This window comes from Camelina sativa, chromosome 4 (genome assembly GCF_030686135.1).
Source record: "Camelina sativa cultivar CO46 ecotype springtype chromosome 4, ASM3068613v1".
NCBI classification, from domain to species: domain Eukaryota; kingdom Viridiplantae; phylum Streptophyta; class Magnoliopsida; order Brassicales; family Brassicaceae; genus Camelina; species Camelina sativa.
Window position 1 is genome coordinate 27,315,889 of NC_141883.1, and position 24,332 is coordinate 27,340,220.

A 24,332-nucleotide genomic window follows, 5' to 3' on the forward strand; every position below is an offset into this window, starting at 1 on the left:
TTCATACATAATTCTAATTTGTTCATTTGGAGAAAAAATCCAAATCGTTGGATCTTATTTTTCTAAGTGCAAGACATTTTAAAACTTTAGGTTTATGTTTGTTCAATTTAAATTATTATGCATGTTAATCTAGATTTACTTAGACTATGTAAACAAAATTAATCATGTTCAAACTTTAAATATGTAAAATAGAAAGTTCCTGAAATCGGCTTTGAACACAAAAGAAAACTTCTTCCAAAGATGGATACTTATAACTACACTTTTAATCATTTCACATTTTGCCATGAAATTATTTGACATCTATATTAACATTGAAGTACATTTTGTGTTATGCCCTTTTAGTTTTGTTTATTTAAAAAGTTATTTACAACATTAATCCCTAAAAATTTTCCAAAACTAACATTACTCAAGATTTTGTTTCCTAAATATTTTACATTTCATTCCAATTAAAAAAATAACAACAATCAATATGTAAATAGAAACTATCATATATTTAACCACACATTATGTTGTGTTTTGAAAATATTCTATATCTGAATCATTCGTAAACAACATTTTGATTCCCATTTTGTTTTTCAAAACCTGTGAGTTTTGATTTTTAATGTAAAAAAACTTTGATTGACATTTATTTAAATATTATAATTACCATATATAAACTTAATAAATTTTTTAATTAATTATGAATATATAAAATTAAAAAAGTCTAAAATACTATATAATGTGGTTATATAGTAGATGAGTTATAAAGAGGACATGTTGGAATTAATAAGATATTATTAAATTTGTGTTAACACGGGTTAAATCCTCATTTAATTATTTATCAACACTAATAATATTAGAATATTTGACATAAAATAAAATTGATTTAACTAAGATTGTATAAAATAATTAATTTATTAGGAAAAATATGACTTAATCACAGTGTATAAATTACTGATTATGTATTTAGATCTCTTATTTTTTGTTATAATAATTAAAAATCAAAATAGAATCTAAAACACTAAACAAAACAAACTAAATAACAAACAAATGTTCATGAAGTGTATTGTTAAAAAAAATAATATAAATATTTAGCCGCACAACAACCGAAAAATTTAGTTATTCCATATTTACAAAACATCCAAATATTTAACAAATAGATAAAACATAAAATATAAATTATAATAGAAATTATATGTTTGCGGTGTACTGCAGTTTAAAATCTGGTATGATTTATAATTTATATCCGGTCATATTGTAATTTAACCCCACGACTGGTATGGTCGGAGGAAAACCTCAAAATTAGGCGCAGCCTTAAATTTATATATTTCTATAAACGAACTTTAAGCCAACTTTCTCGAATTTGACTCCAGAAAGTGAAAGTTATCACTATGTTTGTCTTCCGCTGATTCGTACAAGTGTGTAACTAATCCATCCAATTAAATTTCTTAAAAAGAAACAAAAACAACAATCTATTAAATGTTTAAATTTCCATCGAAAGATGAGGTATAATCAATTATTGGATTGTGCTAGTTGCATTATGTCTTGTAGTAAGAATGTGATATTAGAATGAGAAGAGCCTCCTTCATCCACAGCCTTGTGAGCTAATTCTTCAAGTTCTTTGGCTCTTCTTCTTCTCTCTTTTGCATCATCACTCTCACCCATTAACTCTTCCACTGCCTTCTTCACTCCTTCTTTATCCACCAACACTCCTATCTTCTCCTCTTCTCCCCATTTCATAGGCTTCTCAACCCCGGATCTTACACTGGTTTTTAATACCTGCACGACTAGTTTCTCGTTGCAGAACTGGTCTGCGAATAGCGGCCATGTAAGCAGCGGTAGACCAGCAGTTATCCCCTCGAGAGTCGAGTTCCATCCGCAGTGCGTTAAGAACCCTCCAACGGAATGATGTGAAAGGATAAGGACTTGAGGAGACCATCCTTTGATGATAAGTCCTCTGTCTTTGATTCTTTCTTCAAATCGGCTTTCCAAGAACCACTCAACTAGCTCTTTGTACTTCTCCCAACCTCTTATGACCCAAATGAAAGGTCTTTGGGATTCCTCAAGGCCTAGCCCTAGCTCCTTGAGTTGAGACAGAGGAAGATTGCAGATACTTCCAAGGCAAACGTAGAGTACAGAGGCCGGTTCCTTAGAATCAAGCCATTTAAGGCATTCATCTTGATCAATGTCTGATTTGTTTCCCCTCTCTGCTTTGTCTGCTCCCGCCTTATTGCACAAGGAAACGGGTCCAATGGTCCATGCTTTACCAGACCTTACCTCCTTGAAATCTTTGACATAATCAGGCTCGAGCTCTTGAAATGTGTTGATTATCACACCATAAGAGGTCTTATCCGCTTCTACCGAATCGTCCAAGAACTCTCTCCACTCCGCAGGAACATATGTTGCCACCGGAACTTGAGTTCTTGTGAGCTCGACTCTATCAGGAAAATTAGGAACAGTGAAATACTCCTCATCAGACTTTAAATTCTCCAAGATCTCACGGTTCTTGCGTACAACGTGAACACATAGAAGACAAAAGCAACCCAAGCCATGGAAGACGATCTTTGGTATATTGAACTTCTTGGCGATTTTGCTTGTATACGGCAGACAGATATCAGAGATTAGACAGCTTGGTCGAGGGCTCATCTCTTCAATGAGCTTCTGGACTGGTTCTTCGAGCAAGTTAGTCGCTCTAAAGAACGGTACCATCCGCTCCATCGTTTCAAGAGAATCGATATTCTCTTGTCCTTCTTGCAAACCAGCTTCTTCATATGGAAACTTCAGTTGCACTAAGTTAATGGGCAAGCCAGACTCAATGGCACGGTTCAGGACATTCTTGAACCTCCTTGCATTGAGAGGCGTCGTAACAATTGTTACCATCACACCCCGCTGAGCCAAGAGCCTTGAAATATCAACCATGGGAATCATGTGGCCTTGAGCCATGAAGGGGAAGAGAACAAAGTGAAGAGGATAAGGTTCATTGGTTGTTTTGGAAGCCATTTCAATTCAACCTTGATAAGAAACTCAAGTTTTGGTTTGGGTTTGGTTTATTATATTTGTGGAGCTTATATAGAATAAGATATGTGGAGAGCAAAAAATAAAGTGAACAGAAGACGTAATGGATGACGTAAACAGAATTTGCTTGCCAAACACCTCTTATGAAGTCCACAGATTGTGCTTACTACAGGACATTCTTGGCCAATACGTAGTTTGTCCGTTTGTGACCATCCTACATCCTTCGCAGGAAATGTTTCCAGACATATCTTCATAACGAAAAGAAGATAATCCACAGACACAAAAAAGCAACTTGGAGGCTCGCTGATAGCTACATCGAATCTTACCGCAAATCTCAAGAATATAAATAAACAAAAAGTGGCCAAGAGAAATTTACCAAGATCGAATTTGTGTTTGAAACTTGAAAGACCAATTAAAATCACATATAAAACAGAAAATCAAGATAAATCCAACGTTGGACTCTTTCAGAGAGCTATATCTAGCAGAAGCCTCAAAAATCATAATCAACAAAAAGAGGACCTGAGCCTACAACACTTTCCTGTGAATGTTTCTTTCCTGAGTTCGGTAATAGAGATGACACACAAGTGACAACCCTTGCAAGATGAAAACATAATACACTTTACAACAAACACACAAACCTGGATGGGTTCTCATTGCACACTGTACCTATGGAAATATATATTGCAAACCCCCCGGATTTTTCTTAACAGACTGGTTGGTATTCACACGGACCGAAATGCACATGTTATTTCTTAACAGACTCAGGATCATTGGATTTTCTACCTGATTCACTCCTATCAAGTCGAGCTCCTCTCCATAATTGTGACTTGCTTGATCTTAGCAGCAACCCAAAGGCTGATGAGCATGCTGCTCTCACAACTGAATCTTGCGACCGGGTCATCTTGCTAACCAGCGTTTCAAACACCTGAACAAAGAGACAGGCTTGAGAACTAATAAAGACTTATGTGCATGTTTATATGTAGTTTCTCTTATTTACCTGTGGGTAGTAGAGAGAGATTATGTGCTGATCCTCTGAGAGTGATAACATGGTGGTGGAGAAGTGTATTGCATTCGCCTGAATTACTGGCCACGGTGCATCAAAAGCCTGCATCGGGTAGTAATCACTTGAGCTTTATGTAAATATAGTTTATAAATTTAGTAACTATGAAAATCGATCAAGTAAAGCCTAACCTGGATGGTTGAGGCCATGTAAGTATCAACTCTTTCCGACTCTTGAACCAAGTGCTTTGAGAGATCCCTTACGAAATTTTCATAGTCAGTTCTGAAAGTATAAACAAATTTTAGTATATAACGGTGGTCATTGCGCACAAAATAGATTTGGAATCATAGATTTGGCACCTATCGTCAGAACCAAAAGCACGTGAATCATAAAGGGTAGAATAATTTATTATGTTCACGAGTGAAGCAAGCCGCTTGAGGGTTGCCTATTCAAAATAAAAAATAACAGATATGTAAACTCAAAGATACCTCAAACCTAACAAAGGAGCAATAGGATATGAAGAAAATTACCCGACAAGCCTGCCGTATGCTAAGATCATCGTCATGGAAGTGTACTACTAAGCGCGGAAGGGAGGAGTGAATCTGATATTAGACATTTTCATCAAAGCTTTAGATTAAAAATGAAATATCTTCTTTCCTCGACATCCGTATTTCTTGAAAAGGAAATGCAATGAGTATGCGTCACCTGCTCAACAAATCCCTCCCGCTGTCCTCCAATAGCATATTTACTTAATGCTCCAAGTGCGGCAAATGCATTGGCTCTCATCTTTGGGTCCATACTAACCTGTTACAAATTGGAATTTCATGTAAAATTCAACACACTCCGTTCAGAAAATTGTATCTGACAGTTTGGTGAATCTACTTCTGTTCAAAGTTGAGTCTAGCCTAAAAGCTTTAGTTTATACTAATTTATTAAAACCTTTCAGATAACTTAAAGTTGGACCTTACCTGAAGGTTACGAAGCCGAACAGATAAATTCAGCAAGATAGGTTCAACAGCATCATTAGAAGCTGACTCTGTGACCTAAACAAAAGAAAACAAGCATATATAATTTAAACAAATTGCTAGACAATCAGAAACCTTCAGTTGTTAATGGGTTTGAGCATTACCATCAACAAGCATGACACAGCAGTTAACTGCACAGACTCATCCAGATCATCAAGCAATGCTAATATTACACCAATAACTTGAGTTGTGTAGTGGTTCATGCAAGCAGATGGCATCTGGCAAAAGCACAAAGCAGCTTAAGTGACTATTCAGAAATAGGAGAAGCAGCAGAAAACAATTTAAATTTCGCAGACCATCTTAGTCCCAAAACTGGTAAGATATCCGCTAGTATATGTGCCAAATAACTCTCATAGCATCAATATGCTATAAATATGTGTATAAAGTTGTTTTACTTAGTGGAAGATAACACATCTCCATAATGAGTGATGTAGGGTTCTTTAGATATTAACTATTGATCTAACATCATTATCATAATCAAACAGGAGTATATACTTTCTCGTAAACCTACTTGGATTCTGATAAGGAATAAAGCTGATCCGCATTACTATTTCTTGCACTAGTGCTCTTAGACAATCAAGATAAGTAAATAAAAACTGCTCATAATTACTCTTACTTGCACTAATCCTCTTAGACAAAGGCGCCTTACAGTCGGAGAATCATCTGACACATGTCGGCAGAGTGCCTCGACCATCTCCTCCATTACAGAACTAAAATCACCACTGCATCTCATAAATATTAGAAACTTAAGAATTTAAAGTACTAAGAAAGTGTTTTGTTCATGACAGACATATCTGGCACGATGCTTCGGTCCTTTGGCTTTCTTTCCTTAAATTTTCTATACACATGACCTAGAATTAAAACCCATTTTCTTCACTTTGACCTTAACTTTCTTTTCCAAACAGAGCTTACAAGATGAATGGGTACATGTATCTAAATCAGTGTATCACTAAGCCGCGTAAAATTCCATTAAACTACAGTTTTAGTAAATAAAATTGAAACAGAAGTTTCAAAGACATTGAAAACATTATACCTGTAGCGGATAAACTCTGACAATGCAGCGGCAGCAGCTTCCCTTTGAAATCTTTGTGGACGGTTAAGTGCTTTCGTGAGAATCGAGCATATATGTCGAACCTGTAACACCAGTACACAACAGTTAGGCTACAAAGACCCTGAGAAACACAACTGCAATAATCAATTAACTAGGTACCTCCTTCGGTCTCTTAATTGAAATGCATCCAGCAATATCGCCAATAAGATCAACCCATTTTTCTTTTTCTCTTTGCTCTCCATTACGAGCCAAAATCTAAGCAAAGACAGGTATCAGTTCATCATACTGGAAACTAAACAGAACTACTTTATTGTTTAACTCAAACGGTACCTTTCCCATCTCCAAATCACCAACACACTCACAGAAAGCTTGAAATGACGTTAGAAGTACTCTGCCAAGAGAGGAATAAAGGTTTTACTAAAATAAAAGTACCAATCGTTATGTGGCTACAGTTCTCTTGAAAGTAGAGGAGTTACCGTAATGGATCTTGCTGACCAGAACTTGCAAGTCCATGACAGCTTCCCAATTGAAGAGTAAGTGCCCCAACGACAGAAGAGTAGCTTTTCTCAACAGCTTTCTTTCCAATTTTTCCGCCCCCTCTGGTTAATTGACTATATTAGCCACCAAAAATGCAATATGTACTCTCAACAAAAATTGATGGTTTATGAACGATACCTAAAAAAAGCAGTGAGAGCAAAAATGGCAGCTTGGAGAATATCATCTTCAACATGTGTTTCAGTAGAAGAGCTAGTATTCTCTCCCTTATGTGAATCACCTTTAACTAAAGAACTACGATTGAGAATGGATATTAAGTGTTCCATAAACGGAACTGAAAGTTCCGTATGTTGAGAGAAAGCCTGCATCAAAATATAATTGACAATGAGAGGCCTCATCTTTGAATCAGACAATTTATTCCCAAAATTGTGTCAAGATTTTCGTACAAGATGATATGACCATGAAAGAAAAGAATATAAAATAACATCATCTATGAGAATAATCTCATATTACAACATAGTTCTTGTAGAGAATGGTACTTACATAAAATACATCTTGCATTGGCCAGCCACCACGCATCCTAGTTATATCCTTCGTCACGATGTCCCTTCCAGCAGTAGCCAACACTTCATTAAACACAATAGATGGTTGCGTGTTCTCTGCCAGTACAGAGATCTTCATGTGATTAAGGTAAGCAGTAATATACCAAGAGCATACGAGATAAATGCTAGTGAGTTTTATATTATAGCAATTTTCTAACAGAATTAAGTAAAGGATACAGCTCCAACAGCTTCAACACGTAAATTCTTATCAGTTATATGAACTGCTGCCGAGAGCAAGGACTGGGTCGTCCTGCCAGAAGAGAACCAAAAGAACAAAGGGGAACAAGGTTATCAGATAACAATGTAATATGGAACTATAGCTTGTCGATGATAAGAAGCTTTGATGTACCTTGATATATCATTGTCGCTAAGCTGACTCCCTCTTCTTGAAACAAACTCAGTAACCGCTTGAATGGCTCCCTCAGCAGATTGCCTGATTTTGTCACAGATAGCTGCAGTGCAACTGTTTAAGGCTGCTACAAGCTACATGACATATCACAACATAATGCTCAACCAGCCAATGAGACCAGAACTTATACAAAAGAGAAAATAAAACAAACCTCATTCCCTGTTAAAAGAGCACAAATTGATGAGACTATTCTGTTGAAAACTTCAGATGGATCAATAGAGGCATCCTGAAAGTCGGTTCAAAGAAATATGACACCCTAAAAATGAAGCATACAAAAGAAAGACAAAACTCTAAACCTAACCAAAAATTGCTTACCCTTTTCAAAATGGCAATGACATCCTCAAGGGAAGACAGGGCTTTATAGGATTCTTCAGAATCTAGCCCGCTTGAGAGTGCCGCTTTGGGAAGGGAAAGGGAAATGCTGAAGAACTGGTCAAGAATCTAACAACAACAATAGTAGGAGGAACCATTAGAAACTACCAAAGTCACACTCAGATAAAATGATCACCCATCATTCTATGAAAATTGATCAAATAATTACTAATCAAATACCTGTGCAGAAATTTTTCGAACTTCAGAATTTGTGTCAGCACAGCGTGGGAGGTAGGTTATGACCCTATCTCCCAAACACAATACCTCGCGGTCAGGAAATAAAAATACCGCTATATGTCAAACAAAGGAAACTAATTAGCTGATCATAATGTATGAACTAAAATTTAAAAAATTGTTTAGAAATATCTTCATACATGGTAGATTTGAAAAATTCCCCTGCATACTGCGGTCTGCATACTTTCTATGTGGGCAATCCCCAGAACAACCAAGTGCACAATAGCCACCCACACAAAGCTTACGAAACTTTAGAAGCATTTCATGAACTGCCACGCAACCTCTTTTTCTTTGATAATCAATGGGCGAAGAAACATATTGATCAAGCTGTCTAAGCAGATGTAAAAGCTGCTCCGCTCGACTTCTTCCATCCTCTCCACTAGATCATGCACAGATATCACTGAATAAGCGGATAAAAAGGTACCATGCACTTGTAGTAGGACTCGGTATAAGAGATTATTGCAAAGCTACAACCAGAATCACTGAATCTAATCTAACATCAGTAATATGTATGTTATGCAAGGTAATTAAACAGATCACATGAACTTATAAGAGAAAATCAACTTGAAATTAGTAATGGATAGCACTTTGAATAAATGATTAAAAACTGAAATTGTATATTATGAAAACGATTCCACTGAAGACTTCTGTTTTACAGAAAGTATTTCATCAATGGAAATGATAAACAGATCAAACAAATGACTTACAACCTTGTTTTTTTTTGGTCAACAAAAATGACTTGCAACTTACCAAAAAATTCAGAGAAGCTGCAGCCTCATAATAGATTTGCAAATATAACCTGTCAAGTAAAATACCTTGTAAGGAGGATGGCACACAAGAGAGTCACAAGATTGTCTATAAGGGGACTGATGACATCAGATGGATCATTAGGCAAAGCAAAGAATCCCAGTGTAGCCTGTCCGAGAAAACACGCATAAATTCAAGAGAAAATAGAGATACAAAACATAAAGCACTAGCTTCATTCTTTTCTTTTTATACTCGGTGTAAACGAGAAACTAATCACCTTCATGACACGATTTCGAGTTTCAATGGTCAGCTTCGGTTCCACAGAGACCAGTGTTGTGCATGCATTCAGAGCGAGTGCCTGAACAAGATTTATTAGAAAGAGAAATTGTATCTGCTTGTTTGAAAGAAATGCCACATGGTACAGATTCTTGCATAGATTACCCTACCTGAGTGTGCAGAACTTCAAGACTAGATTCTGCAAAACCTTCATTTTCATCTCGGCCCATCAAAGTCAATATATAATCAAGCATCTGATCTCTTCTTTTCAATGGGAATGTAGCACCACTTTCTGCAGCATTTATGACAGCACGACCTTCACACAAAGACGCAAGAGATCAGGATCCTATATACTCTCAAGATGTCCCAAACATTATACCCCCACCACATGGGGCGGTGTAACATAATACAAAAAAACAAAGAGAGGAAAGAAACCGCTCAGTCATCGTAAGAATGACTCCTTCACTTATATTTCAATGCTGTACCAACCTAATAAATCAATAGCAGTTATAACAGCTTGTTTTGCCGTTTGTTGCCGCACATGAAGAAGCCGCGAAAGCATATTAGTGCCCTGCGGTACATGCAAACAAAATCTGATTATGAAATTGGAATCTAAAGGTAAAAGTGGTGCAGAAATAGTAACATGGTCACTACAATTCAACATAAATCACTGTCTGTCCACAGAAAACTATTCGGATTTCCAAGTTCTTCTTCATAAATATTTTAATTTCATTAGATGGGTTTTCCTAGCATGACACAAAGTCAATCTGGCGGGTAATTTTATAACAGATAATAGAAAAAGAAGCAGGATGGAAGAATGAAGATTTAAAAACATACGACAAGTGCATCTATTCTGGCCTCAATAACCGATGAGGGAGCATATTTTGCAGCATATCCATACATCAAAGCCAAAGCAGCATGTATATCATCGCTGTTTTCTGTTTTATAGCTCTCAGAGAAGAGAGATAAGATCCTAGAATAAACACGAGAACGTTAAGTCAGTTTTATGTCATAAATTTTACAAACATGTGGTAAACGTGACCAACTCTAGAATGCCTGGAGGAAACGATATGACTAATAAAGGAGCTAATAACAATATGACCAACATTTTCGGCTTGTGCAACTACAGCTTTAAATGTGCAACCTTTAAGATACAACCTTCCACAAGTAGAAAATTTGTGATGATATATAGGTTAATTAAAAGAGAAAAAAAATACTAATAGGTTTGACAATGAGTGACAGATATAAAGGCATATCAAGAAAGTGTATGTGGCGATGATTTCATTAAGTCAAGCAAGATAAACCTTTGGAAAATACTCTGCCCAACATTATCTACAATGATTTTCAGCTTTTCCAGTACAGTGTCCAAGTGGGAAGCTGCAACCTACGCATTCAAGTAGCATATTAACATAGGGTGAAAATCAACATCTGAGCTATGTAAAGATAGGTAAACTTAAAATACCAGCCCCATGGCCTTCGCCAAACCAAGTCTATTTGCAGGTATAGAAATGTCAGCCTGTTCGTACATCCAGTCAATCTTGTCACGAACATACGCTCTATCATTAACTTTCTGAAGAAGTATTCCGATACACCTGAAATTAAAGCAGAAGAGGTTTATAAAACAGCTCTCCGCTCGATTATCAATATAATTACTGGTAGTCTGCTATAAACTAAAGTTATTTGCAGCTTTCAGAGACAACTCAAAACTTATCAGCCATCTATCAAAACCTGAAAATAAGCACTTAAATCACAAGGAAAACAAGCTTCTTCAGCCAGATAGTAAAGTACAGAAAGAATGTACATTACAAAAATCATTACAGGTACTAGAGTGGCTTTAATAAACTTCATTAATAAGCAATGCCAATCAATGTTATACATTTTCTAATTTTGAAGATTGACAATTTTGATCCACATGCTGCTTGATGTCAGAAAAAAAAATCAATAATCCAAACCAAATATTTGTGCTCAACAACTAACGTCAAAATAGTGCACCAATAAGAAGTAGAGATAGCTCAACTTCATTAGAGACCAGAACAAAATGAAAATCCAAGAATTTTACCGGTGTAGAAGTGCTGCATGGTCATCATCCGGAGTGTAAAGAATGTATTGTTTTGCAAAAGAATTTCCAAGAGATATAACCCAGTCCGCATCCTGGGTGACATCCAGTGATTCTGCTAGAAACTGTATAGCAGAACAATGAGTACAAGTCATATATAGAACAAGCTTGATTAGTCTTGAGAAAAAAAAAAAACTTGATTAGTCAATTTCATAGATTTATAATTGCCTTGTGTTTAGGCTTTTAAGAAACTTCAGCTAAGAAAAATGTTTTTAATTCCTTCACACTAGCTGAATAAGCTTACATTAATTATCATATCATCCCATGTTTCCTGGTAAGTTGGATCAAGCTGCAGATCTTCTGTGTCAAAGACATACGCCTTCATTTTTGGAATCTAGAGCTTACCAAATGTGAAAAATAATTAGGGTTACTGGTAAACTCACATTTGATATGAGTAACTAAGAAAAAACAACAACATTCAGTAGCTCTTATAGCCGTCATAATTGAAGTCATATCTAGAGGAAATATGATGCAAAAGTAAATATACTAGGAACTACGGTGCAATCTAACCATATTTTTCGCTCTCTAGTAGCTGATTGGATACCAAAAATAATATATTAAAAAAAACTATCAGAGTATCTTGCCAAAACAACAGTGTACCTCATCTTGCCAAAACATGCTAATGTTTTTTGGAAAAAGAGGGGACAGATAGCCAAGGACCTGAAGGAAGTAACAACAGAGTGGTTAAATAAAAATAAGCTATTAAAAAAGCATTTAGACTTATGGAAAACAAGAATACATTTTGAAATTATGGGACATAAAATGTGAGTCTGTAACAGGAGTTGTGAAATTACTGACACAAACTTACCGTCAAAATTTGGGATGCTAATTGGTCTTTAGCCAGAGGGTTGTGCAAAAGAACCACCAAACGGGTAAACAACTCCTGCGATATATGTGTATATGTGTTTTCAATTTTATGATCTTGCCATACACGACAAAACTTATAGATCATATGAAAGGGCATACGAACAAATTTACCTCAGGGCTAGGAATATCAGCACGAGCTTTACACTCGATCAACATGGGAGTGGTTGAAGATCTACGTCGACACAGTTCAGATATACATCTACAGATCTATCAAATTATATCAATAATACCGTTAACTCAGGTCCAATCTCTGAAAGGAAAAAATCTAGGCAGCAAAAGAAAGATCTTACTGATGCAACAGCGCCGGTGTAAACCTTAGGGATAATCATTTTCAGTAGGAAAGGCCAAAGAATGTACTGCAATTTCATATATATTTTAGCATTAAAATCTGAAAGCTATAATTGGATAGTTCTATAATAAAAGACAAATCGCACCTCCATCTCCGGGATAGTAACGGTCAAGAGCAGAAGACCTTTTCCACAAACTGCTCTTAGCTGTGTTGGACTAACTGGTTCCCCTTTTGCCTAAGAGAAATATTTGTAGATCACATAAACTTCTAGAAGAAAACATAGAAGTAACTTGACTTCAAACTTGTTCAAGTTATTTGCTCCTTATATACAGTTTTTAGAAGACTCCAAAACTTGGAACAAGTTAATAAGAAGACTCAATCACACAACGTGGAGCAAGATAACAACCATGTTCCGTTATAACTAACAGCAACACCCAGGAGTCAACCTTAACACTTTTCTCGATTTTTTCTTAAATGAAGCCAACAAGTCACTTATTTTTTACAAAAACTTTAGCTGGGTGGATGAAATATCTAAGCACCAGAAAAAGTGCATGAGATAACGGCAACAAAGATACTAATTTTTCATTGCATTTGGAACACTCGGCAGGACATGAGGATACGTATACTTAGGCTGCCTTACTCTATAAATATCAACAAAGAAGGCAATTCAAGCTCAAGGGATCGGGAAACTAGAAACAACATTCAATTTTTCTACTTTTCCCTTGTTTCGATTTTCTCTTTCTGTTTCTAATTTAAATCTTCTTTATTTCCGACCATTGTAATCATATTATTCGTGCATAAAAACTAGTTTTCCTCTTGTTATACTACGGCACATGAGCACCATACCTTATTTTGTAAGTTAAGTGTTATGTTATATGGTCTTACCTTCAGATTTTCACTCTCTCCTATTGCAGAATGGCGGACAAGGTATTCAACAAATAATTCCCCAGATGGACCGGCCAGATAGCAGTGTGAAGCCATGACCACGATCAACTGTCATCAAAGCAGAAGAACAATGCTAAAGCATGCCTATTTTAGTAGTAACTAAGAAAAAGATATCACAGTTTGGTACCTCTGAAAGGGCTTTTCGAACAGCTAAACTTTGCTCATCTAACAAAGAGCTCGCAGTATCGACCAAAAGAGTCCGTTTTGAGTGCCAGGCTTCAAACAACCTCCGAACGCGATGCAATATCATTAAGTTGGGATGGCAGATAACTCTAAATTTAAAATTTATACTGATATAAGATTAAGAAATACACCTCGGAAGCAGATGTTTCAAGATGCAAAGAGCACCAAACGTCAAAGGGTCTTCTTTCAACTTGCATTTCTGGTGAAAATATACGAGGAAGACAGGGATTTCAAGGATAAAAAGCCAGTAAAAGATATCACACAGCGGTGTGGCAATAAATAGTTCTTAAGTCTTTTTTTTTGTTTTTTTTTTTTTTTGGTCAAAAAATAGTTCTTAAGTCTAATATGAGTTTACACGAAACCATTCCGTCAATCAATTTTTTTAAGTCTCATATAAGTGCTAGGTACTGCCACTGTTTGGCATTGCATAGAAAAATAATATCTAGAACCATATCCATCAAACAAAGTTTGTCCTTACGTTAAGAAGAAATGTAAACAAATCCTCGGGGTAAACCAAGCCAACAGTCAGAAAACACCGCTGCACTTCATTGTATGTCTGCAACATAAGTAATAAAGAACAGGCAAAAGATTAATACATCGCTCACAAACTGAAGGTTAAAAAAATGAGAGAGGCCTGATACATTAACAGCACACTCTCACCCCTACCTTGCAAACTAAAATTGAATGAAGGCGATCACTTACCTTACGTCCCACTGAAATATCTGAGCACCTTCTGCGTTCACTATTGACACCGATCACAGGAAGAAGTGTTGACAGAACAACTGTGAGGTCCTGACAAGAAACAAAGCTTTACTGACACATTATCTAACAAACTATTTTTATCCTTCCAATACCGCATCACATTTTAATAAAAATGTGCCAGATGACTGTAAATAATGAGGCATATTAGCAACAAAAAATGATGGAAACACCATACCTCAAACTCAAGCAGTGGAGGACCAGACTCGGAAAGTAATGAGGCATTTAAAAGATTGTGAAGACTACACGTTGCCAAAAGAGCATCGTCATGGTCTCTCTTATACCTAAAATTTGAAATGAAAGGAATGAATAAATGCTACACTCAGAATTAAAAATAAACACAAGTTTACACGAAACCATTCCATGGCTTGGTACATACTTCTTTCTAACTTACCCAAGCTTTAATTGGTGGGAAAATATATTAAGCAGACAGCGAATTTACTGGGCTCTGGGCCTTTGAGAAGTAAAGCTTGAGATAGAACGAAAAATAGAAGAAAAACAAAACTTACAGTTCAAGTATTGCTGGAATAAGCCGTGGTAATGCTGATTTCAGTTGTGTCCGCGTGATAAGACCGACCATCTGACCCAAAGCCTCTACAGTAGATACTCGTACCTTATTCAGAAGAGAAGCAACTAACTCAGCACATTTTAAAGTCACGAGGGCACGTCTGCAACCAGAACTAGCAAAATCTTGCAGAGATTAATCTTCTTACATTCTGAATATCAAAGAAACAATTTACTGGGGGAAAAAACCCAGAAAACAAACTTTCCTTTCTTCATTGTCTTTGTTATGAAATAACAGTCTGTGAACATTTACGAAACATATGCTTACCCTGGTAATCTTTTGAACAATTTTAACTGAAACACACAATACTATTAAAACCTAAAGTGGCGAATAATACTAAAAGAGATAAGGGACTCACCTTATGATCTCGAGAAATTGCCCAAACTCTCAACAAAAGCTCAAAAACAGAGTTCAGAAATGACCTGCATCAAATGAAGCCATTGACTTGAGTGCGTTCAACACAAAAACTAGCAGAAATCAAACAGAACAAAGAAAGTGGTCTCACATGACATCACTGTCAAGCGGAGAATCTGATGTAAGATCTGTGATGTATAGCCACACTGCCTGAGACCAGCACTTAAATGCTAGACATAAATTCAATGATTAATATATGAGACAAAATAAGCAAAAATAAGATAGTGCAAGATACTAGCTGGGATATTTGAATTATACAAGCTCTTCCTTGTGTTTGATATTAGCACACATGCAAAATTGCATGATATAGGTTGATCATCTCTTCCACCATTTTCGAGAGTGCGAAGATGTACAGATCAACAGGTTAATAACCTAATTTTCTGTTAGTGTGAATTAAATTGCCATATTGGTTCAGCAAGTAAACAAACTCTGACCTGATGACCCTTCTATTAGGCCAAATTAGAGTCAACTAACCACAAAGTACAGGAAAAAAAAATCCAGCTTATCATATGAGGGGGGAAATTTGGCACAAGGTAGCAGTTTCTATAAAAGAGTTTCACACCCTAAACAAAAACGGATTACAAAATTTCACTGTACCATTTGCAAATATTGGTCGGTGTAAGTCCCTAACATTCCCAAGAATAGGCGACACCCTTGAAAGTACATCTTTCAGGCGTGGAGTGAACTGCAAAGCTTCAAAGGAAATATGAAAGAAATTCAAAATATCAGAGAACTGCAATTTCAATAAACTTTCCAATATGAGAAACAAAAAAATAAAAGGGACGCGGATGAGAGTTAGAAATTAACCATCAGATGTGGCAAAGTCAGCAAGAATTTGAACCATAGCAGGCGAAGCTGTGGCCGGACCAGACAGATGAAGAAATATTTCGTCCATCATCTGTCAATCAATTTAAAAGGATCAAAATTACAATAAAGAGCAATAACTTGGACTTTATAGAAAGAAAAAAAAATATAGAATTGGTGAAGGAAAATCAAGGCCAGCGTCTAATGAAAGAAGCTCCATCAACCTCCAAAATGACAGTAGAGAGACAATGGACCAACTTTATTCATGACACTATCTAAAATGCCTCAATTCAAAAATTAACATGATGACAGATGACAAGTCTCTACTATGGTTTTCTCATCAGCTCCAAATTTTTTGTCATACAATCTATCAAAGATAACAACCTACTTCAGCATTGTTAAAAAAAAAAAAACAACCTACTTCAGCATACTGATCATTCTTTAAACTTAGATCCACATATACGTGCAGCGCAGAATGTAAATCCAGATTGTAATGTATCTGACCACCAGTCGCATTGTACTAGAGGTCCAAAAATTACCCTATGAATTAGCAAAGAGGGAAAAAAAAGACTTACAAGATCAGGAAAATGTGTTCCAATTGAGACAAGCAGCCCTGACGCTTGCCTTTGCCAATCAGCATTTAGTTCCTGCGTTATGATGAACCATTAAAAGATGCTACAATAATCAGGAAATACGACGAGAAAGTTTTTTAAGAATTGCAGTACGTTTCCCCTGTTTACGTTGCTTATGTATGATGAGAATTTCTCAATCATCTAATCCTAAATTCTGTACTTCAAATTTCTAGGTAACACCTGCTACAGGAATGAGCAACATATGATTCACTTTGTGTCCAGCGCATTACAAACCTTCTTAGATTCAAGCAAGTAACCGACACATAGATGGTATACGGAAGAAAACAGACATCGAAACAGAAATATCCAAGAGTGAAAAGCCACAGAGGACCATCTATCCATCTTCAAACAAGCTACTTTCCAAAAAATTCCATCTACGGTTCGAACTGCACTATGTAATCTCTAACTATACAGAGTATAAAAAGGAAGTACTTAAGAATGATGAAGCCTTCACAACACAACACACCTTGGAAGATATTATCTCAGCTGTAGCAATCTTAGCAAGTTTCCCCATGAAAACTGCATCACTCTCCCCTTTCTCCAACGCACCAACACTAAACGCCATTACTTGAAAAACCCCAGCCATGTTACCAAACCGCTGCAACACCGAGTAGCAACAGATTTACGCACAAATAAAAGAAAACAAAAGACGATGAAAAGAGACCAAAAACAAAAAAAAAAACAAGAAAACAGAACGTTACCCTTCGTCCTCCACGAGACACAGCATAACAACAATCAAGAACCAGAAGCGGATTCCTGGGAAAAAAAAAACACACAACAGTTACAGTATCAGAGATCTCCCAATACTCATTATGCATGTCTTGTGAATGAAGTAAAAAGAAGATAAAACAGTACATACAGCGAGGCAATATCTCTAAGAGAAGCCATGGAAGCTTCTCTAACCACAGAGGAATCATCAGCTAGAGACGATACCAGAAGTTGAACAGCCTCTGCCAACAAATAAACAAAATAAAAACTTTTCGTTTCCTAATCAAAAGACTTGATCAACAAAAAAAAAAAAAAAACATAATAGCCTTTGCCAAAACCAATGTTGACCCAATTACACAATTCAAAAAATTTCAAGCAAAACAACCAATACACTAATCAATTGAGATCAGATAAACAAAATTGAAATCAAAAATTTCAGGCAAAATAAAAAAGTTTGTGTTACCTGGTGCAGGGATTGAGCTCCCCAAACTTGAAGAAGCCATTCAAAAATCGATCAACTCCTCCACCTAATTCAAAAACCCAGAATTTTGGAATATACCAATAATTCAACCGTTGTGATCGACCAAGATTTTTCCGATGGAGAAAGTTACGACCGAGAAATCAAGAGCTCTGAGCTCGTTAGTTATAAATTTAGCGTCGCCTCTTCTCGGAGAGGAGGGACTTGAATGTTAAAAAGGAAAAAGTTTTGGGGAAGAAAACAAATATATGAAACAAATCAATATGAACAAACAATGGACCCATACCCGACAAGACGGGTCGGGTCGGGTAAAATAGCGGGGTTTTTTTAAGCCCGTTGCTTTTGGATCATTCCTTTGTTCTATTGTTTAAATTATTTAGATTGATAAGAATGCTCACATTATTGGCCCAATTATTATTTAGCGGTGCTCTCTGTTCGTCTTTTTTTTTTTTTTCAAAAGTAATATAATTTTTCAATAAATCATCACATCACCTATATAATACTTGATTAATTTCTCTTATAGTTAAAACATACAATGAAATATGATAACAATGGGAGTAGTGACATAATTAGGATGATGATCAATATTGTGACTGTATGCAATAAGATATCTATTTTTTAATGTTTATTAAAACAAAGACGCAAAATAAAAGAAAATGTGCTACAGGCGGTTTGAACCCATGATAAGGAAGTCTTCTCTATCATTCCTAACACCACTAGACCAAAGAAACTTCTGAATCACTAGGGCCGAAATTTGTATATAATATATACGACCGCAAGCTGATGCTTCATTGGCTTAGCCTATGGAAGAATAAACAAAATACTCTTTGTAAATATTTAGAGGATTCGCCTATTGGGGATCAAGATCATGATTTTTGTTCTACCATATTCGAAAATCGTTTTGGCTATCTCGTTATTATAAACACTTAATTAGCAATAATGAGATATTTCCTAACGTAATTTTGTGAGTACACTTAGCAATATATATATTTCCATACGTTTGCTTCATTCTTCTTAGTTTTTTTCTCTTTAAATATTAAGTTTGCTAAGAAGATTTTCTCTTTAAAAAACACAAAAAAAATCTAAAAAACTCACTTAATTTCTCAAAATTCTTCTTTTTTTTTGGCCAAAAACAGTACAAGTCTCAAAAGTTGTTGTAAGAGGGTAATTAGCTGATCATAATGTTTCCAACAAAATTATTCATCCTTTGCACACCACCAAACATGTGTGTTGAAATTTCACAGTCACTAAGCTTAACACTTCCTTTTGAGTCAACTAGAACATTTCCATCCTAGAAAGAACATGATGGAAAAAAAAATGATGTACATAAAGTGAATTGGTATTAAAGTACCTTAAGATTTCCATGGATGTGCCCTAGTTTATGAAGATGAACAAGAGCTTTTAGAATCTCACATCAGCTTCAACACCAGCGTGTAGTCCTCATTTACATCATTTTTTTTTCCATCATGTTCTTTCTAGGATGGAAATGTTCTAGTTGACTCAAAAGGAAGTGTTAAGCTTAGTGACTGTGAAATTTCAACACACATGTTTGGTGGTGTGCAAAGGATGAATAATTTTGTTGGAAACATTATGATCAGCTAATTACCCTCTTACAACAACTTTTGAGACTTGTACTGTTTTTGGCCAAAAAAAAAAGAAGAATTTTGAGAAATTAAGTGAGTTTTTAAAAAAAAAAAAATAGCAATCACAGCTTCCTCAAGACCTTGTGGATAGTCTGATTTCATTATGCTGAAGCAGGAGCCCCACCACAATCCACCGGTTGTTACCATCTCTAAAAGAAGAATGCGTCCTCAATAGATTTGGATGATCCACTTCGCTCAATTTACGAGTAGAGTTTAAAATTTCATAATGTATTTAATTTTTAATTTTAGGATTTAATTTGCAGTATACCGTATGATTTTTTTTTTTACATAATCATAATTTAATCGATTTAATTAGATATGTCCAGTATTTTAATATTGATAAAGTGTGTAATATTAGAATGGGTAGGTTAAAGTCTATTATGACAATAAACTTTTGAGTAATTACTTAATTCTTTTATCCAAAACGATTAACTTTTGAATAATTACTTAAGCTCATATTTCTAAATATTAAGTTTCCTAAGAAGATTTTCTCTTTTTTTTATTAAAAAAAATACAAAAAAGAAAAGAAAAAATCTAATAATTCACTTAAATCTCCTAAATTCCACAAAATTCATACACATTCGATCTCTCTAAAAGAATTTTTTTAAAATGTATTATCTTATATAATAGGAAATTACATTAATTTCCTATTCATACATATATATTTCCTATTTTAATTTGGACCCTTTCTCAGTTTTTGTTTTGGACCTAGGTTAAACTTTTTTCTTAGGTATAAAGGCTCGACTGCTCGAGCAAAACACGATTCGATCTATCATATTCTGAAATCAGTTTCAATCACAAAATCCAATACTCGCTCCCATTATCATCGGGGAGGAGAAGTTTCCACCACCGTCCCGGCCGTACTGATCTTAGATCGTCGTATCCAACTATAATATTATGGGTTCTCATGGTAAGAGTAAGAACAGACGAATAAGAGACGAATCCGATGATTCCTCCTTGGAAGAAATAAAGGAGTACATGGCCAAAAGAGCTCTGAAGAAGGCAGTAAGAGCATCAAAGAAACTTAAGACGTGGTCAGTGTCAGGTTATTCCAATGATTCAAACCCTTTTGGTGATTCGAACCTTACTGAGACTTTCGTGTGGCGGAAGAAGATTGAAAAAGATGTTTACCATGGAGCATCTCCGGATGAATTCTCTGTTAAAGCTGAGAGGAGAAGACGTAGGGGGAATCTGGCAGAGGACGAAAAGGTTAAGAATAGGAGAGAAGAGAGTGCAGTGGAGAAAGCTCGACATGAGGAAGATATGGTATTATTGGCTAGAGAACGTGCTCGAGCTGAGTTTCAAGATTGGAAGAAGAAAGAGGAAAAGTTCAATTTCTATCAGAGCAAGGTGAGGCCAGCGACTAGATTAGATCAAGGTCGAGCGAAGCCAATCGACGTCCTCTACAAGTACGTGGATGATTCAGATGATGTGAATATCGAGCTTAGTGAACCTTACATGGTTTTCAAGGGACTTGATATTAAAGATATGGAAGAGCTTCGTGATGATATCAAAATGTATCTGGATTGGGATCGAAAAACTCCAACACGGGTACAGTATTGGGAGGCTCTTAGCGTGATATGCGACTGGGAGTTAGCTGAAGCTCGTAAAAAGGATGCTCTTGATCGAGCTAGAGTTAGAGAGGAGGAATTGCTTGCTGCTCAAGAATGAGGACTACACGCTGGTGTTGAAGCTGATGTGAGAGAACTTCTCGATGGGAAGACTCACGCGGAGCTTGTACAACTGCAGTTTGACATTGAATCACAGCTGCGTTGTGGAGCAGCCAAAGTAGTAGAGTATTGGGAAGCGGTTCTTGAACGTATCAGTATATACAAGGCAAAGGCTTGCTTGAAGGAAATAAACGCTGAGATACTCAGGAAACATAAACATCGCCTCGAGAAACTTTCAGATGTGGTGGAAGAAAATGAGGAGGAGGTCAACGGCATGAATCTTTCAGATGATGAAGAAACATCCTCACTAGAAGAGGCTGGTTCATTTTCACCAGAGCTCATTCACGGTGATGATAGTGATCAAGAAGCAATCGATCCTGATGAAGACAAAACCCTACTAGAAAGGGAACGGATGGTTGTGTTGGAGGAACAGAGGAAGCGGCTTAGAGAAGCAATGGACTCAAATTCATCACAAGTGGAAGATAACTTGGAGCTTAAGGCAATGAAAAGAATGGGAGCAACGGAGGAAGGTGATGTTGTATTTGGCTCTAATGCTGAAGTGAACCTTGATTCCAAGGTATACAAGTGGGATGACAAGTACCGGCCAAGAAAACCCAAGTATTTTAACCGAGTTCACACGGGTTACGAGTGGAATAAGTATAACCAAACACACTATGATCACAACCCGCCTCCAAAATTTGTTCAAGGGTACAAGTTTAACATCTTCTACCCGGAATTAGTAGACAAGACTAAGGTTCCCACTTGTGTTATAGAAAAAGATGGGACAAGCTCTGAAACTTGTATAATCCGGTTCGAAGCTGGTTCGCCTTATGAAGACATTGCGTTCCGGGTCGTGAATAAAGAATGGGATAAATCTCACAAGAAAGGCTACAAAAACACGTTCGAGAATGGGATTCTGCATTTGTACTTCAACTTTAAACGACATCGGTACAGGCGTTAAACTGATCGGCGTTTGGCCTGGCGAAAACAAACTACTGTATTTTTCCTTTAATATATATATTCTATTTATGTTCTATATAAATAAATTATAAAAACTCACTTCAATTAATTTATTTTTGATTTATTTTTTAAATGAAATATCATATCGAATATTCTCTGACTGGTTGAAAAGGAGAAGATGAATAAAATTAGTTTTCTAAATTAAATCTCTCAAAATCTAAAATTTTATAAATTTCCTAAATTCCACAAAATTCACCAAAATCATGATTTGAATCGGGATGTGTATAAGGCAGGGAATGATGTCATGTCGCGTTGAGAAAACCCTAACGATTGGTTCCGTCCACCGAGCAAAGTTGAGAAATATTACGACAAAAAATGGGTGCAGATAGTGACGAGGAGGATAAGCGGTACGAGGCAGAAGAGGAAAAGCGGTACCAGGCAGAAGTCGCGTATTGGGAAGAAGTGTGGAAATCTAATAATGTAATCATCTCTCATCTTCTTTTATCTCTTTTATTAGGTCGTTTTGATTCACCAAGCTGTAACCCTAATTTGTAATCAGGGGTTCGAAATTGATCATTTGAAGATACCAAAACGCTTTGGATTTGTTGGAGTTGCGCCTATCAGTTTTAGAGAATATAATTACGATGATGAACTCCCCCTTCTCATCTTATATGCTAAGATTGGGGTCCATAAGTTTAATATGTCAAAGGTAAATATTTAAAAACCTAATCTCTTTCCTCCTTATTTTCTTTGAGTGTTTCCCTTAATTAGTTAATTAATTGTTAATTACGGCAGGGGACGAACCTCCAGTTCGATAGTCTTGACATACTCAATGAGCTACCTGAACCTGGATATCGCACATACCATATAACTTTCCTTGTGAAGGATCCAGGTCGCCCATCCTGTCGACAATTTCAAACTAGTGTTGTTCACTTAGGCCATAGAAAGAAGTCCGTCACTTGGTTTACTGCTAGGTTTAAGCCCAAACATCCACGTAAGTACTCTCATCCAGTCTATCATAACAACAACAAATTCTTCTAATTCCTTTCATACTATATACCCTTAGCTAGTTTCCAGTCTTTTTATGCCTTCTGCATGCATGCACACTTAAATGTCGTGTGACTTTCTCTGTGTATGGGGAACAGGACCTGGGCGTCTTCATTACGGACCAAGACCTGATTGCTACCGACGTGAACTGCCTGAGTGGCCTCCAGAGAATGATTTCAGTGATAAGAAACGTTTCTACCTGGTAAGATATTAAGACCCTCCGTTAAGTTTCACTTTGATTTTGCTCCTGACATTGATGTGATCAATATGTGATGTGTTTGCTTTTTTCAGGTGGAAGAATCAGAGCTGCTAAAATATGACTGGATTCGTCTATACATGGAATTTGCATTCGTCGAAAAGAATGAAAGTATTGCTAATCCCGATCTGTCAAAATTGGTGATTTTAATGGTGGCTGTGGAACCTATGGGGAATGCCGAGCCGCCAAAGGATATACTCATGGCCAGAGATGCAACTTTCTACATAAGGTACACTTACCCACATATGGGTCAGCGTCAGCCTATGTCTCCCCGTCATCACATAGCTATCGTCAGAAGAACCATGAAGATACACACCCTCTCTCTCCTCTTCATGAGTTCGTTTGCCAAAACTTCTAGCGTAGTAAGACCGGATCCATCTGATAATGTGGTACTACCTATATAATATATGGATCACATAATAAATTATGAATGCTCGAAAGTTTGGTTTTCTTAACTGTGATGGTTTTCGTACATCTGTGCGGCGTTTTATATGTTACTTTTACTATGCGTTTGCTATGAATGTGCTTGGTGTTTATATCAAACTAAAATAGTATGCAACTTTTGCGTATCCAATGCAAGAAAAATCTTTGAAGTTTAATAGTAGTTATTACAGTTTTGTTGCAAGTTACTAGTTAGAAAGGGTCATGATAAAACTACAACTAGTTGTACTAGTCAAAACTGGATCAAGACTTTAATCAGACCACGCCTTCTTTGACATTTTTTTATGAGTATATTTACCATTATTTTCTTCATCTGCTTCCCTTCTTCGAATCTCTTCTTCATATCGTAG

General features: G+C 36.3%; 2 protein-coding genes, 1 long non-coding RNA gene and 1 pseudogene across 8 annotated transcripts; 2 read left to right on the forward strand and 2 right to left on the reverse strand.

Annotated features, from left to right (window-relative positions):
- Positions 1-1,398: 1,398 nt before the first annotated feature.
- On the reverse strand, positions 1,399-2,979 carry LOC104782100 (UDP-glycosyltransferase 73C5). The gene has a single exon (XM_010506925.3). It carries the CDS (start codon positions 2,977-2,979, stop codon positions 1,492-1,494), a length of 1,488 nt encoding a protein of 495 aa, XP_010505227.2. The 3' UTR covers positions 1,399-1,491.
- Positions 1,399-18,200, reverse strand: LOC104784227 (protein SHOOT GRAVITROPISM 6). Of its 6 annotated transcripts, none has more exons than XM_087511614.1 (51): positions 17,951-18,200; positions 17,639-17,729; positions 17,481-17,535; positions 17,246-17,377; positions 16,723-16,794; positions 16,151-16,241; positions 15,941-16,036; positions 15,435-15,513; positions 15,288-15,351; positions 14,874-14,977; positions 14,543-14,648; positions 14,308-14,397; positions 14,084-14,161; positions 13,737-13,804; positions 13,550-13,649; positions 13,363-13,470; positions 12,623-12,712; positions 12,479-12,544; positions 12,300-12,395; positions 12,130-12,204; positions 11,922-11,981; positions 11,566-11,655; positions 11,265-11,386; positions 10,668-10,797; positions 10,510-10,589; positions 10,043-10,178; positions 9,695-9,776; positions 9,376-9,521; positions 9,207-9,287; positions 8,998-9,098; positions 8,323-8,561; positions 8,129-8,238; positions 7,892-8,017; positions 7,728-7,802; positions 7,517-7,650; positions 7,345-7,417; positions 7,109-7,240; positions 6,746-6,927; positions 6,547-6,669; positions 6,401-6,461; positions 6,230-6,325; positions 6,053-6,153; positions 5,636-5,729; positions 5,124-5,237; positions 4,963-5,037; positions 4,700-4,798; positions 4,525-4,596; positions 4,354-4,439; positions 4,186-4,276; positions 3,992-4,099; positions 1,399-3,919 (listed from the first exon to the last, which is right to left on the reverse strand). In XM_087511614.1, exons 1-51 carry the CDS (start codon positions 17,988-17,990, stop codon positions 3,740-3,742), a joined length of 5,100 nt encoding a protein of 1,699 aa, XP_087367740.1. In that variant the 5' UTR covers positions 17,991-18,200; the 3' UTR covers positions 1,399-3,739. The 6 variants fall into 6 exon arrangements, 4 of the variants coding, with proteins under 4 accessions (XP_087367740.1, XP_087367739.1, XP_087367741.1 ...); XM_087511613.1 differs by having other exon boundaries at positions 5,636-5,741; XM_087511615.1 differs by having other exon boundaries at positions 5,636-5,741; positions 15,941-16,028; positions 17,951-18,190.
- A 2,305-nt stretch (positions 18,201-20,505) lies between these two features.
- Positions 20,506-22,280, forward strand: LOC104784228 (splicing factor Cactin pseudogene; annotated as a pseudogene).
- An 885-nt stretch (positions 22,281-23,165) lies between these two features.
- LOC109132620 (uncharacterized) lies at positions 23,166-23,650 on the forward strand. The gene is made up of 3 exons (XR_002037633.2): positions 23,166-23,232; positions 23,384-23,487; positions 23,577-23,650. It is a non-coding gene; the product is annotated as an uncharacterized LOC109132620 (long non-coding RNA).
- The last annotated feature ends 682 nt before the right edge of the window (positions 23,651-24,332 follow it).